Raw genomic sequence first — 14945 nt, 5'->3', positions numbered from 1 at the left:
TTGTGATGTCCTTTCCGATGTCAGAATTAAGGGTGGGGCAGAGGCAGATGTAAGTACAGTACTGCCCACTCCCCTTCAAAGTCTAGTGGGTAGGCCTGGAAGCTTATTGAGAAAATACAATTTTAGTCACAAGTAGACAGGATAGTCTGGACTAGTAATGAAAAATGTTAACACTACCTTGGATTTAGAGTACTCTTCCTTTGAAGGTGTAATTAATTAATACTTCCTTTGCAGTTGTAATTCATTAATGCTTCACTTTTGTTTTGTTTTTAGTACTTCACTTATCCAAGGTAGGTTAAGCAAAGAAGTATCATTCATTACACTGAAGTATTATTCACTACACTGAAGTGAACCGTTCAGGCCTCTTCTGTCACATCAGTTTAAATAAGTGCAACAAAGATTTACGACTTCAGCTGGGCGAAGTGGCTCCTGCCCGTAATCCCAGCACTTTGGAAGGCTGAGGTGGGTGGATGGCTTGAGCCCAGGAGTTTGAGACCAGTACTGGGCAACATAGGTGGCCCTCCGTCTTTACCAAAAATTTAAAAATTAGCCAGGCATGGTGGTGTGCACCTGTAGTTAGTTTCAGCTACTTGGGAGTCTGAGGTGGGAGGATTGCCTGAGCCTGGGAGGTGAAGGCTGCAGTGAGACATGATCCTGCCACTGCACTCCCGTCCTGGACAACAAAGCAAGAGAGTGTCGCAAAAAAAAAAAAAAAAAAAAAAAAAAAAAAGAAACGAAAAGAAAAAGAGAAAAGAATTATCAGCTCTTACTCTCCCTGAACATTGGAGATCAAGAGATCAATGACATTCTAAATGTTGGAATTTACAATCTTCCAGTCTCCTAGACCACAATGTACAGGTATTTATAATCTTTATTTAAGTATAACTCTTGTCTTGAATTTTGTCTTCGCAAAGAATCGCCCTTTAGAATGCTTGGTAGGTCTTCACTGGCTCTGAAAGAAACTTCAGCAATTCCTCTTGATTTTTCTAGAACTACAGTAAAGTACACCTTCCCCGTATTCCCCTGCCCACAAAGACAATTGAGGTGATTTTAGTCTCCTGGGTTTCTCCATAAAATTCAAGCAGCTGGGCCAGGCACAGTGGCTCATGCCTATAATCCCAGCACTTTGGGAGGCCGAGGCAGGTGGATCACCTGAGGTGAGGAATTCAAGACCAGCCTGGCCAATGTGGTGAAACCCCGTCTCTACCTAAAAATACAAAAATTAGCTGGGCATGGTGGCAGGTGCCTGTAATCCCAGGGAGGCTGAGGCTAGAGAATCGCTTGAACCTGGGGAGGCGGAGGTTGCGGTGAACCGAGATCGCGCCATTGCACTCCAGCCTGGGCAACAACAGCAAAACTCTGTCTCAGGGGAAAAAAAAAAAAAATTAAGCAGTTGGAAAAATACTCAGTTACTCTCACCTACTTGCAGAAATTCTCTAAATCATTTAATGGTAACTATCTTAAAAGGGACTCATTGTTTCAACATTTTCTTCTCTCTAGTTCCTAGATCTTTCCAACATTTATGGTACTGAATCCCTAATTAGTATTCCACTGAAGAGCTCTTAAGGAACTGAAAAGGAACTGCTGCTTACCACTCCTGCCGATGGGTAGGTTTACATAGGGGTAAGTATTATCCCTCTCCAGGGCTTTGTCATGTTTGTTATTTATGTACTTACTACTAACAAAAGTATAATTATCTATTTTTCAGCATAAATGCTTCTGTCCTTTGGACTAGAAACCTCTTAGACCAATGTCAAGTGAACAGCATCAAAAGTAAATGCTAAGCAAGATTTACTTGCTTACAGAGTAAAAAGAAAAAGAGTATCAGAGAAAGCCTATTACAGTAATAAAACATAGACACTACAAGAAAACACAAGGAAATTCTATTAAAGTTTTTTTAAAAACTTCCTATTATATTTACCAATGTTACCATCTTTGAACTATTTTGACATTATGAACTTGGTTTTTGTTCTTAACAGGAAAAAGTCCCAATATTAGACATATAAAACAGCAACATAAAGCCAGAGATTGTTCAAAATTGTTAGCAATTCTTTCTGTAAATATCTTAGTTTAATACATGTGTTGAATAATAAATGTGTAAAGCACTGAACAAGGAACTAAAACGTGCTTTAACACGTTTTGTTAACGTTTTGTTAACATCTTTGTTGACATTTAACAATGATGAGGAAAAAAAATCCCAAACTTGAAGGAATTTGTAATGTAAGTGAGATGGAGATATCAATAACTTAATGAGAAGGTAGAGTTCGGTCAACACAGAAAGGAGGAAGATATTACAGGGGTTTGAGGAGAGATACTTGGTTTGGGGTAATTTCAAGGAAATCTGCAAAGAGGGGAAAAAATTTTTTCCCCCTACTCATTTGGATTTGGTAGCAGGCAAAGATGAACAAAGAAAGTAGGAAGAAGAGTACTTCTTCCATTTTATAAACATTTATTCAGTCCATGTTAGCTATAGCACGGTTAAAGGTGTGAAGTCTGGGAAAAGAAGGCTAAAATGTTGACAGAGCCCTACTGTGGAGCCACCTTCGGAGATCTAACAGTTTTTGAGTTGGAAGTATCAACCGGTGTATCAAAGCAAGGAGACAATAAAATTGCAAAATCAATTAGGCTACTGCACTGATAGATGAGAATTGATAAGGGTCTGAATTAGAGTGATGGTAGTTTAACAAGAAGAGTAAGAGACTAAAACCCAGGATTTAGCAACTAAAAGAAAGCAAATGCCTGGGTGCGGTGGCTCATGCCTGTAATCCCAGCACTTTGGGAGGCTGAGTTAGATTGCTCGAGCCCTGGAGTTCGAGACCAGCCTCGCAACAAAGCAGGACCCTGTTCTCTACAAAAATATTTGAGACCCTGTGTCTCTAAAAAAAGATAATTTTAAAAAGTAGCCAGGTGCAGTGGCAAGTGCCTGTAGTCCCAGCTACTTGGGAGGCTGAGGTAGGACGATCCCTTGAGTCCAGGAGTTCAAGGTTGCAGTGAAGTATGATAATGCCATTGCATTCCAGTCTCCGTGACAGAGTGAAATTCTGTCTCAAAAAAATAAAACTAGGCTGGGCGCGGTGGCTCGCGCCTGTAACCCCAGCATTTTGGGAGGCCGAGGCGGTCGGATCACTTGAGATCAGGAATTCGAGACCAACCTGGCCAACATGACGAAACCTGTCTCTACTAAAAATACAAAAATTAGCCGGGCGTGGTGGCACACACATGTAATCCCAGCTACTCAGGAGGCTGAGGCACAAGAATCGCTTGAACCTGGGAGGCGGAGATCGCACCACTGCACTCCAGTCTCAAAAAAAACACAAAACAAAAAACAACAACAACAAAAAAACTAACATAATTTAAAAAAAGCAAATGGATCAAGGAGGGGGATGGAAGAGTTAATGGTGAGGGAGAAAGGACTTACAGATAATCCCAAATCTGGTTTGTCTAAGATGAGGTTTCCCAATGTGAGCACTATTGACATTTTGGACAGGATATTTCTTTGTTGTGGCTGCAGTACTGTGCATTGTAGGATACTTAGCAACATCCCTATCTTCTACCTACAGAATGCTGGTAGCACCCCAACCCTAGTCGTGACAATCAAACATATTTCCAGACATTGCCAAATATCCCCTAAGACAGGGGTCCCCAACCCCTGGGCTGCAGACCAGTACTGGTCTGTGGCCTACTATGAACCAACAGCAGGCAAGCCAGCATTACTGCCTGAGCTCTGCCTCCTGTCACATCAGCTGTGACATTAGATTCTTATAGGAGCAGGGAACCTTATTATGAACTTTGCACATGGGGGATCTATAGGTTGTGCGCTTCTTATGAGAATCGAATGACTGATGATCTGAGATGGCACAGTTTCATCCAGAAAACATCCCTACCCCCACCACTCCCACCCCAGTCAGGTGGAAAAATTGTCTTCCATGAAATGGGTCCCTGGTGCCAAAAAGGTTGGGGACCACTGCCCTAAGGGGTAAAGGTCCCCCCTGGGTGGGGAGCATTAGTCTAGGTGAGTGTTTATGAGGCAGGAGAATAGGGTCTAGAGGCAGGGAACCTAAGACCGATTCACCCTGGCTTCCTACAACTAAGTTGATAGGAAAACCTCAACTTTCCACGCCTAAGTAACAAAAAGACCAGAGGCTACTTCCTTTGCAAACCCCCACCTTTTCTGTGCAGCAGATGGAAAATTGAAAGTTGGTTGCAAAATTGGTTGCTTTCTGCAAACAGACATTTGCATGGGAGTGTAACTTTGTAACTTCACTTCAGCCTCTGACTGGTTGCTTTCTGCAACCAATCAGACTGATTGTGGACCACCACTTCATTTACATGGGGTGAACACCAAGTAGACAATGGGAAATCTCTAGAGGGTGTTTGGGTCCCAGAAGATTCCTTCTCCAGGGCCCTTGAGCCGCTGCTTGGGCCCACTCCCACACTGTGAAGTGTACTATCATTTTCAATAAATCTATGCTTTCTTTGCTTCACTCTTTCCTTGCTTTGCTGTGCATTTTGTCCAATTCTTTATTCAAAACGTCAAGAAACTGGACAACTTGCAGTCAAGACCCTCTACCAGTAACAGCTATGTCATTAATTAGGGCCTACCAGAAGAGGTGCCAGAATGGCTCTTTGATTATAATCTCAAACTTGAAGGGGCTGAACATTTTCCTGCAAGGCATGGTAAATCTATGGAGCAGAGCAGATGTGACCTTTTTCTAAATGTTCGTTTCAGCTGTAGATATTCGTATCTTTCTCTAGGAGTTCTGTGTTCCCCAAATATGGCTAGCTATACAGTCCTCAAATGTCAAGCCATTACATCAATAAGGAACAGTAGTTTCTTATAGAAAACTCAGGGGAAAATCAACTTTAAATGATCATCTACCTACATTACCCCTATATTTGATGTAGTATCTTTGGTCATCATATTATGCCTATAGTTTAATTTTGCAAACACAAATATTGTAAATTGTATAGCCTGGTCAGTAGCCTTTTAAATGTTTTGTTGTACTCTAACATTATGTAGTAAGTTGTCTTTTGTGTTTTCCTTGTCCCATTAGTATTTTGGTTCACAATACTTACACTCCTCAATGACATAGTGGTTAATAGACGAGTGATTCTATCTTCTTGATAGCTTTGGATATTTTTTATGTTTATAATCTTTTGATACTAGTAGTGTTTTAAAATTTCAAATATTAATTATTGTTTACTTATACAACATTCTTAAAAATTTAGGTTCAGGAAATGACTTAGTCAAAAATATCTATTATAAATAGTAACAGGAATTTTAAATTTATAGTTATACATCACTTTATTCTATAATGTGAAAGATTTGGACATTATTACCTCGGCTTTCATTCTTTTTGTCACATTTAGAAAAATACTATTTTAAATCTACTGATTCCATCAGGGCAGGGGGAATAAGGGGCCTCAAAAATCTGCAAGCTGCCCAGGCCACTTGAGGCTATTTTAATGGCCTAACGTTAAGAGCAGTAGGGAGGATATGCAAAAAATTTACTGTAAAGAAACATTTCTTACTACAAAATTCTATTTAAATTTAACATTAGCCTCATCACCTTTTGTGAATTTTACAGGAAATACAGAAACTATGTTCTTTATATATAACTCAATACCATTCAAGCTCGAGATCAGGTGATAGCTGAACTTTCCAAGGCAAAATTAAGTGCCCCAACTGCATAGATGATATAGCAAAGATGTTAGTACTACAATTTAGCAATTATTTCTCTCTTTAATCAGAGTGGTCTATTGATTTTACATACTATGTTGTGTTTCTGAGACACAGTCTCACGCTGTCGCCCAGGCTGGAGTCTAGTGGTGTGTTCTGGGCTCACTACAGCCCCCACTTCCTGGGTTCAAGCAATTCTTCCACCTCATCCTTCAAGTAGATGGGACTATAGATGCGAGCCACCATACTTGGCTAATTTTCATATTTTTAGTAGAGACAGGGCTTTGCCATGTTGGCCAGGATGGTCTCAAACTCCTGGCCTCAAGTGATCCGCCCGCCTCAGCCTCCCAAAATGCTTGGATTACTGGCGTGAGCCACCATGCCCAGCCTCACACACTATGTTGTAAGCTCCAAGTTTTTATTCATCTTTGCAAACCCAATGAGGTTTGCCTGTAATAAGTCTTCAGTGAACACTTCTTGAATTAAAGATCTTTATTTCATTCTAAAAAGTCTTCAGGGTCCCCATATTTGAAACATATGTCCACTCCTATCCTTTCATTGAGATTAAAAGGTGAAGAGATGTGTGCATTCTATAAATCTGACTAGATTAACCATAATGTTTTCCTTTTCTGAAGATAACGCTGCTCTGCAAAATTTCTCAGTTGCATATCAATAAGACAAAAGCACCTCTGTAACAAAATTCAGATGTTTAATTTTTTTCAAAACTTAACTATACTAATGAAAATAAATTATATGTAGACCACCTTCAATATTTTTACATCATCTTTATACAACTGTAACAGTGCTTTCAAAAGACATTTTGTGAAGGACATTAATTTCACATTTAAAACGTGTTTCAAAAATAAGGGAACATTAAAGAACATCAAATTAGTCTGAAATATATCTCACAATGCTGAGAGGCATACTCTTCTTTATCAAATTAGCTGTATGTGGACTCAAGATAACATGGCTTTTAACTAATGACATTTCTTGTCCATTTCAGTAATTTCTTGGATCCAAAACAAAATCTGTGTATTTATTTCTTTGAAAACATCATTTGTCGACCGTCCTTTCACTGCCATGGAATGATTTGCCTTCTCAATCCAGTGGATTTTATGGGGAGCTTGCATTTTCTGTGCCACTTTCTCCAACAAGTTCTAAAGAGAAAAAGAAGAGGATACTAGACTAATGTTCTGTTGATATTTAATAAAAGGTCCTCTCTCCCCTGCCTATACTGGCATTCATTCCCAAGTATTCATTAAATGCTTTCTCACAGACAACTTTCTAGGCAATAGAATGTGTGAGGAAATGTCCATAGAAGTGGCAGTCCACTTCTCTCAGCTGTAGCAATATCAGATCAAGCATTCATTACTAATAAAATGTTAAATAAATTGGAATAAAAAAATTTCTTCCCCCAAAAATCTTTTTCCCAAGCAAATTATACGCTCTGGGAAATACAAAGTTGTTTCATAATATTGGGCTAATATTTAGTAATGTGTAGACATTGCCAACCCTTTCTCAAGAATGTATTTTATAACAAATAATCTGCCTGAATGTTGAAATGATTAAAAAAATCTACAGTGTAGTAATCCCGAAATCAGATGATTCAGATATTAATCCTTCATTTTCCAAGAAAGGGTCACATTTACCAACTCTATTTCCAGGGAGACAAATTTTGTCACTATACTTATATTTTTAGGTTCTCAAAAGTAACAGAGTAACCAGGACACAAAACTAGCATTAGTCAAATAAGCAATTTTTAAAAGAGACTGTTGCCAGAAGTACCTTGCTCCCAAGATATTTCTGCCTTTCATTCTCTTTCATTCATACAAACATTGAGTTATAATTCACCTTTTCACACATTTCATCTGCTGAGCCTGACACAAACAGTACAGGATCTTTTAAACGAAAGAGGTCTTCATCTCTGAGTTTATGCTGCTGCTTTGGATGGTGCAGTGGGTAAGAAATACAAATGAGACCCCGAACAAAATCATCACCATCATCTGGCTCAATGTGACACATTACAGAAGCAGCTGCTCTTGAGCCCATTGAACGACCTAAAATCAATTAAAATTAAGTTCAGTTTGAAATATAAACTTTCACATAAAGTAGCAGTGATGGTGTAGGCAAATTGGATCTTTTACTGTTCATCATATCTGTTTACCAACAAATTAACTCCAAAAGGCAGCAATTAACAAGTTGCAATACCAGGCCAGGCGCGGTGGCTCACACCTGTAATCCCAGCACTTTGGGAGGCCTAGGTGGGCAGACCGCCTGAGGTCAAGAGTTTGAGACCAGCCTGACCAACACGGCAAAACCCTATCTCTACTAAAAACACAAAAATTAGCTGGGCATGGTGGTGCACACCTATAGTCCCAGCTACTTGGGAGGCTGAGGCAGGAGAATCACTTGAATCCCGGAGGTGGAGGCTGCAGTGAGCCAAGATGGCGCCACTGCACTCCAGCCTGGGTGACAGAGCAAGACTCCATCTCAAAAAAAAAAAAAAAAAAAAAAAAAAAGCTAAAAATTGACCTTAAGTCAAATGCTAAAAAAAAAAAGGCAATTATTTTTCTGAAGAACACTTAAAAGGACAAGGACAATCATTATAAAGGAATCATCATATGCAAGAGGATGATTCAGGGATATGAATAAAAGGAGAGAAGCTCAGATTATAATACATATACATGAGGTTCAAGTTTGCTCTAAGTATATAAAGTGCTTTTAACATTAAAAAGGTGACTTACCAAAACAACAAAAAAATCCTTAAATTAGCTCCCTATGATCAACTAATTTTAATTCTCCATTACCTATTCCTATATTAAAACAGGTAATTAACAAGTATTCACAAGTATTGCACTTACCTCCAAGAAAAACACCTGCAAGTTTGTATTCTCCTGATGTCTTCAGGTAATTCTAGAAAAATAAAAGAAATCATCAGTTCTTCACCTATAAAATATTCCACTGGAAAGGCAAGATATATTGTTTCTCATCATTACTGAAATGTATGAATATCTATGCAAAGATAACCAGAAAATCTTAAGGGATTTTTCTTAAAAGAAGTAAGCAGTCCTTCCTCTTCTGGTCATGCCTTCACTATTAAATCACATGTTACGTAATACAGGCAAATATGTGAGAAAAAAGTCAATCTACCTTTACTAAAATATTTAAGCACTAAACTATTTTTTAGAGAATAAATTATTTTTTAAAAAGGCCAGCAAAGGCTTCCAACTAATACCAAATTTGATAATGTTAACATCTAAAGTTCTTTTTTTTTTTTTTTTTTTTGAGACGTAGTCTCGCTGTTGCCCAGGTTGGAGTGCAGTGGTGCCATCTCAGCTCACTGCAAGCTCCGCCTCCCGGGTTCACGCCATTCTCCTGCCTCAGCCTCTCCGAGTAGCTGGGACTACAGGCGCCCGCCACCACGCCCGGCTAATTTTTTTGTATTTTTAGTAGAGACGGGGTTTTCACCGTGGTCTCAATCTCCTGACCTCGTGATCCACCCGCCTCGGCCTCCCCAAGTGCTGGGATTACAAGCGTGAGCCACCGCGCCCGGCCAACATCTAAAGTTCTAAAAAACTTATTAGTAAGCTTGAAATTATGTAGATCAGGGGTGTTCAATCTTTTGGTTTCTCTGGGCCACAGTGGAAGAACTGTCTTGTGCCACACATAAAATACACTAACACTCATGACACCTGATGAGCTTAAAAAAAAATTGCAAAAAAAATCTCATAATGTTTTAAGTAAGTTTACAAACTTGTGTTGGGCCACGTTCAAAGCTGTGCTGGGCCATATGTGGCCCATGGGTTGGACGAGCTTGATTTAGAGAAACTGCAGTGTTATCCAGGATTTTAAGCAAGGTTTCTAAATAACATACACAGAAAACAGTATCATATTTATACATGCATAATATGGTAGATGAAATATTCTAGAATGCCAAAATGATGTGCTAAAGTTACATAATTCCAGTGAGAAAAATCATAAGTAGCTTCCTTGGCAATATCACGGAGGAACATTTATGATGTAAGCATTCATCTCCATGGAAACTGATGACAAGGGAAATCTGACGACTAAAAAGTTTTCATGTACTGATGCGTTTTCTAAGAATATACTCATTCAAAGATTTTTTAAATTAAACTAGATGAGTACTAATAAAATTTATCTTATATTTATTAAAGATTTCAAACAGAATTCTGTTATAAGTAAATATAAAGAAATTTTCTTACCAAAACTGATTTATACGCCTTAATTCTATGTACAATATTAAGGCCTTTACAGGTAAATCTCAGGCAGAAAAACCCATGAGATGCAAGATGGGATGCCAGTGACATCAAATGAGGAAGATTCATATCTCCTGATGCTCCATGTGTAAGAATTATTCCATATGTTAAGCTCTTGTTAGGTACCAAACAAACGGCATCTAGTAATTTATTTCCAAAAGGTATTTTTAATTTAACCTGGAATTCAAGAGAATAAAGGGATCAAAAATTACTTTCTTGCCTATTAAGACAACTGAACAGCTATATATATGTTTGCTCTGTGAGGCTCATATTTCAAGTCATAGCCTCCAAATAAAAAGTAGTGATATTAATAACAGTATTTAAGTGCTTACTGTGTCGGGTATTATTATAAGTGCTTTATATGTATTAACTTATTTCACCTTTCTAACAATTCTATGAGGCAAGCACTACCATTATCCCCATTTTATAGATAAGGCACAGCAGATTAAGTAACTTGCCCAAGGTTATATAGCCGCTAGCTAGGATTTAAACTCAGGGTAGTCTGCTCTAGATTCCTCGCTCTTAACCACTTATGCTATACTGCCTCCCACAGTGAAAGTTGAAAATAAGATTACTCTGAAGCCACATAATTACAAACAAACAAAAAACCAGGAACCCTGAAGATGCAGAACATACGAAAATATTACCTCTGTATGACTCATTTTCACTGTTGAATAACAAACTTAAAGTGCATTTACATCTGAGAAGCAAAGGACATCTCCCTGAAAAGAAGATTCTGTTGTGAAAGGTGAGTTGGCAGACATGGATATGACACAAAAACTATGAGTGAACACATTCAGTAGCTAAAATAAACATTTAGAATTACTTCCCTAAAATCTGGTGTCTTTACATGTACATTTTTCTATGGGCATTCAGAATTGGTTAGAGGGCCAGGTGCAGGGTTGGTAGATGTTATAGAAGATAAAACAAAGGTGGTACTTTGACATGGAAACTTGTAAGGTAATTCATATCAAAGTAGGATGCTGTATCTTGGCAAAAAATGATAATGTAAAAATGTATAAATACACATTTTTGTAAGAATCTTCATTCTAAACCAACTATCCTAAACTTAATTTTTCAGCATCTTTCCATTAACCCATCTTCTTCATCATTACAGTTCCCAAGCCTACCCATCCACATCTTGTCATGGAACTTCACAGTGCTGCCAGAAGGCAGAGTATGTATGTCTTCACTCTGTTTACTTTGGACTTGGCTATGTAACTTGTTTTAACTAATGGAATGTAGGTAGACATTTCAATGTGTGACTTCTGAGCTGAGGCATGGCAAACTTCCAGAAGCCCTTTTGAACTTTCACCCTCAGCCATGAGAAAAACATGCTCTAGGTGGTTTTGCATTTTCAGCCTGGGTCTCAAAATGAAGACACATGGAACAGATCTGAACCCAAAACTGGTCTGGAGTCCAGACTAGTCTAACCAAGATCTGAACACCAGCTGATCTGAAGATCCATGAGCATGAAATGTAAGCCACTGAAATTTTGGGGTTGTTTTGTAGCATTCCTTCCTATGTTAAGAGCTCTTGTATTGTTTAGGATATTACCAACATCAGGATCTCCATTACCCATTTTTCCCATGAACATTTATTTATTCATTCATTCAATAGGTAACAATAACATGGTTTAAAGTTCAAAAGGTACCAACAATATGTAGTGAAAAAGTCTCACTCATTCCAGTCTTGACTTGCCATCAGATTTCCCTCTCCAAAGGTAATCAATATTATCTGCTTCTTACTTATCCTTCCATATAGCACTGTACTTATTTTCACACGAGTGTATTTATAAGATAAATTCCCGGGGAAGGAATCGCTGTGTCAAAGGGTTTATTCATAATTTTTTACAGAATTTTTTCATAGAACTTCCTGAGGTGAATACATTTCATTTTTGAATAGGTATCATGTGCACACGGTACATTAAAAAAATGTAAACAGAAGTCAAAGTATTTGTTCATAATTTACATAATTTTTTTTTCATAGATCTTCCTGAGGTGAAGAATACATTTCATTTTTGAATAGGTATCGTGTGTACACAGTACATTTTAAAAGACAATGTAAACAGAAGTTTCCTCACACTCTTCCCCCAGTCACCAAGTTCCTTTCACTTCCTAGAAACCACCATAACCAACTTATTATGTACCTCTCCCCATCTGTGTGTGTGAGCGTGCAGAGTTCTCTTATTTCAGCCTGGAGAGCATTAGTCTGATCTGACTGCAAAAGTTTTGGAAGTTGAGTGAGATAAAGGAGATGAAAGACTTCAAGCTTCAATGTCCCTATCTTCATACATGCAGCCCCATAATTATGCCTGGGTTTCTCAGTTCAAAGATCCTCTGTTTTACTTTCTCAAGAGAATAAGCCTCCATCCAGTCTTCTAACAAGGGGAAAGGCAGTCACCCAACAGCGTGAAATGGGGAAGGGGATCTGGATATCCAATTGCTTCTCAGATTTCACCTAAATCATCTTTCTTTAAGCTCCTTACACCCACCTTCTGCACCACACCACCTTCATTCCCAGTACCACAGCTGTCCAGTGCTGCCAGTTTCCGTGCAGTTTGAAGATTCTGTGGTTAATACAGGGTTTGCTAAGACATACATGTTTTAGAGCCCGCTATTTGATTGCCAGCGTTTCCTTTCCTATTTTCCCATTGCTGGAGGTTTATGTTTGTTTTTAAATAACCTTAATGTAAGTTTAGTGAGAAACTTTATGAAGCAGTAAATTTAGATGCATGTAAACAACCACCATCTTAATTTAGAATGCTTCACTATTTTTTTTTTTGAGACAGGTTCTCGCTCCGGCAGACAGGCCGGAAAATTGAGTGGCGCAATCATAAGCTCACTGAATCCTCGAACTCCTGAGCTCAAGCGATCCTCTCGCCTCAGCCTCTTGGGTAGATGGGACTACAGACGCTCACCACCACGCCCGCTAATTATTTGTAAATGTTTTTGTAGAGGCGAGGGTCTCCCTATGTTTCGCAGGCTGGTCTTGAACTCCCGGGCTCAAGAGATACCCCCTGCCTTGGCCTCCCAAACCGTTGGGATCCCAAGGCGTTTGCCACCTCTCCCGGTCTGCTTTACTACTTTTCAGACTTCACGATGCACAGTGTGTTCTTCACGGCTGGTGCACACATGCTGGTTTTCTTCAGAAACATGGAAAATGCCCCATAAGACAATCCCCAAGCAACCTGCTCTAGGTCATCTGGGTTTGTTTTTTTGAGACAGTCTTGCTCCGTCCCTGAGGCAGGAGTGCAGTGGCGCAATCTCGGCTCACTGCAACCTCTGCCTCCCGGGTTCAAGAGATTCTCCAGCCTCAGCCTCCCGAGTAGCTGAGATTACAGGCGTCCGCCACCGCGCCCGGCTAATTTTTGTATTTTTAGTAGAGCCGGGGTTTCACCATGTTGGCTAGGCTGGTTTTGAACTCCTGACCTCAGGTGATCTACCCGCTTTGGCCTCCCATCGTGCTGGGATTACAGGCGTGAGCCACCACGCCAGGCCACTGTCGTCTGGGTTTTCATCTCTGGCTTTAGGTTCAGAGAGGGCAGGGTTTGAAGCCTGGCCCGGCCTCAGTGCCCTCAACGGCGATGGTGAAGATGACCGGCCAGAGGTGCTGCGCCCACGAAACGCCAGCGCTAGTGGCATCCGGAGCGCCGGCTCCACCAGCTGGGCGGTCGGCGGAGTTCTAGGACAACTCCTACTCACAAGGGCTGGGCGATCACCTCCCACGCCACGGGACGGAGACGCCACAGCCCCTTCAACTTTCAGTTACAAACGTTCGTGCCCTGTTAGGTCCACAGCATTACGCTGGCTGTCGTGGGGCAAACAAAAACGTTGAGTCCGAGTCTTACAGGGGGTCGGGTCAACAACCCCAGCGAACATGGACAGAAAATTCAAAGCGGGTCTCACGGGCGTGCGGGGCTCGGCGGCGCTCGGGCACGGGATCCGTTCTCTCCGCAAACGCGCGCTGCCGGGGCTACGCCGCGGGCCGCCCCCGACGACCCCTCTCAACTCCGAGGCTGCTTCGAGCCAGTCACCCGGGACTGGCTGACGTGGTCCAGGTTGGCCCCGTCTGGCTCTCCCCGCCCGAACCAACCCCACATTACGCCCTCCTACTCGGCAAAGCGGACGAAGCCCCCACCGGCTGGTGCCCACGGGCACCGAACTTAGCGGAACGCCTCCCGGCTCGGACCAGACGCCCCTGAGGAGTGACGCCCGCGAGCCTCAAACGCCTCAGGCGGGCCTGCCGGGTACTCTCCCCGTCTCCCAGGAAGCCGCCCGTCAGCCGGCAGCGCCAACCGCCACCGCCGCACTTACCCGGGAAGGCAAAAGTGGCCGCGGGCACCCAATCGCCGTCACTCCCTTCAGGGAGCTAACTAGCGCGCTCGAAGCCACCGCCTTGCCTGCCCCGCCACAGCGTTTGGCTACGACGCACGCGCGCGCAGGCCACGCCCCCGGGTGCGCGGGCCGGGCCGCAGAGCATGCCGGGAGCGTGAGTCTCCCAGCCCGCCACATCCCTGGGCTGTACGCGCGGACGAGCGGAGCTAGGGGAAGGTGCCAGGGTGGCCGCCGCCTCAGTAGCACGCAGACGGCTGGAAAGTCAGCTCCCGTTTCCGCCTCACCCAGGATTGCTCCACTCGGGGCCTTTCCGCATCCCAGCCACCACTCCATTCCGAGGCGCGATCAGCTCTGACCAGTCTCTTCCTCACACCCATAGTCGATTCGTTAGTCCCGTTAAGGTCAAACGCTGACAGAATCCAACCGCTTCGCACACTTCTACATGGGGTCAAGCCCCCCGTTATCTTTGCGGGGATGATTGTAACAATCACTTAAATGGTCGCCTCGTACCATCTTGCCCCCGCCTGGGCCTTGTCTGCGACGCCGCAGCCACGTGGATGCTGTGGAAGCCTATCCCCCCGGATCTTCCAAAGGCTCTGCGCTCATTGCCAAAGCCAGCGGCCGGCAGTGGCCTGTGCTGTGGCACGCGAT

The 14945-nt window shown here is 41.8% G+C and overlaps 1 protein-coding gene across 5 annotated transcripts; it reads right to left on the bottom strand.

Moving 5' to 3' along the window:
- Positions 1-6368: 6368 nt before the first annotated feature.
- Positions 6369-14407, bottom strand: TEX30 (testis expressed 30). Of its 5 annotated transcripts, none has more exons than XM_055244430.2 (6): positions 14274-14378; positions 10605-10679; positions 9904-10134; positions 8542-8593; positions 7532-7737; positions 6369-6837 (listed from the first exon to the last, which is right to left on the bottom strand). In XM_055244430.2, the coding sequence occupies exons 2-6, from the start codon at positions 10617-10619 to the stop codon at positions 6658-6660; spliced, it is 684 nt and encodes a 227-aa protein (XP_055100405.1). In that variant the 5' UTR covers positions 10620-10679; positions 14274-14378; the 3' UTR covers positions 6369-6657. The 5 variants fall into 5 exon arrangements, with proteins under 5 accessions (XP_055100405.1, XP_063474735.1, XP_055100407.1 ...); XM_063618665.1 differs by lacking the exon at positions 14274-14378 and adding an exon at positions 12452-12760; XM_055244432.2 differs by lacking the exon at positions 10605-10679 and having other exon boundaries at positions 14274-14407.
- Positions 14408-14945: the final 538 nt, after the last annotated feature.

This window comes from Symphalangus syndactylus, chromosome 15 (genome assembly GCF_028878055.3).
Source record: "Symphalangus syndactylus isolate Jambi chromosome 15, NHGRI_mSymSyn1-v2.1_pri, whole genome shotgun sequence".
NCBI classification, from domain to species: domain Eukaryota; kingdom Metazoa; phylum Chordata; class Mammalia; order Primates; family Hylobatidae; genus Symphalangus; species Symphalangus syndactylus.
This window is presented reverse-complemented; position numbering and strand designations above follow the sequence as displayed.

Excerpts from the sequence above, each read along its gene's own strand:
- TEX30 (XM_055244430.2), bottom strand. Across the intron at positions 8,594-9,903 it reads AGGCGTATAAATCAGTTTTG|AATTACCTGAAGACATCAGG; the intron begins GTAAGAAAATTT and ends TTATTTTTCTAG. Across the intron at positions 7,738-8,541 it reads TGCAGGTGTTTTTCTTGGAG|GTCGTTCAATGGGCTCAAGA; the intron begins GTAAGTGCAATA and ends AATTGATTTTAG.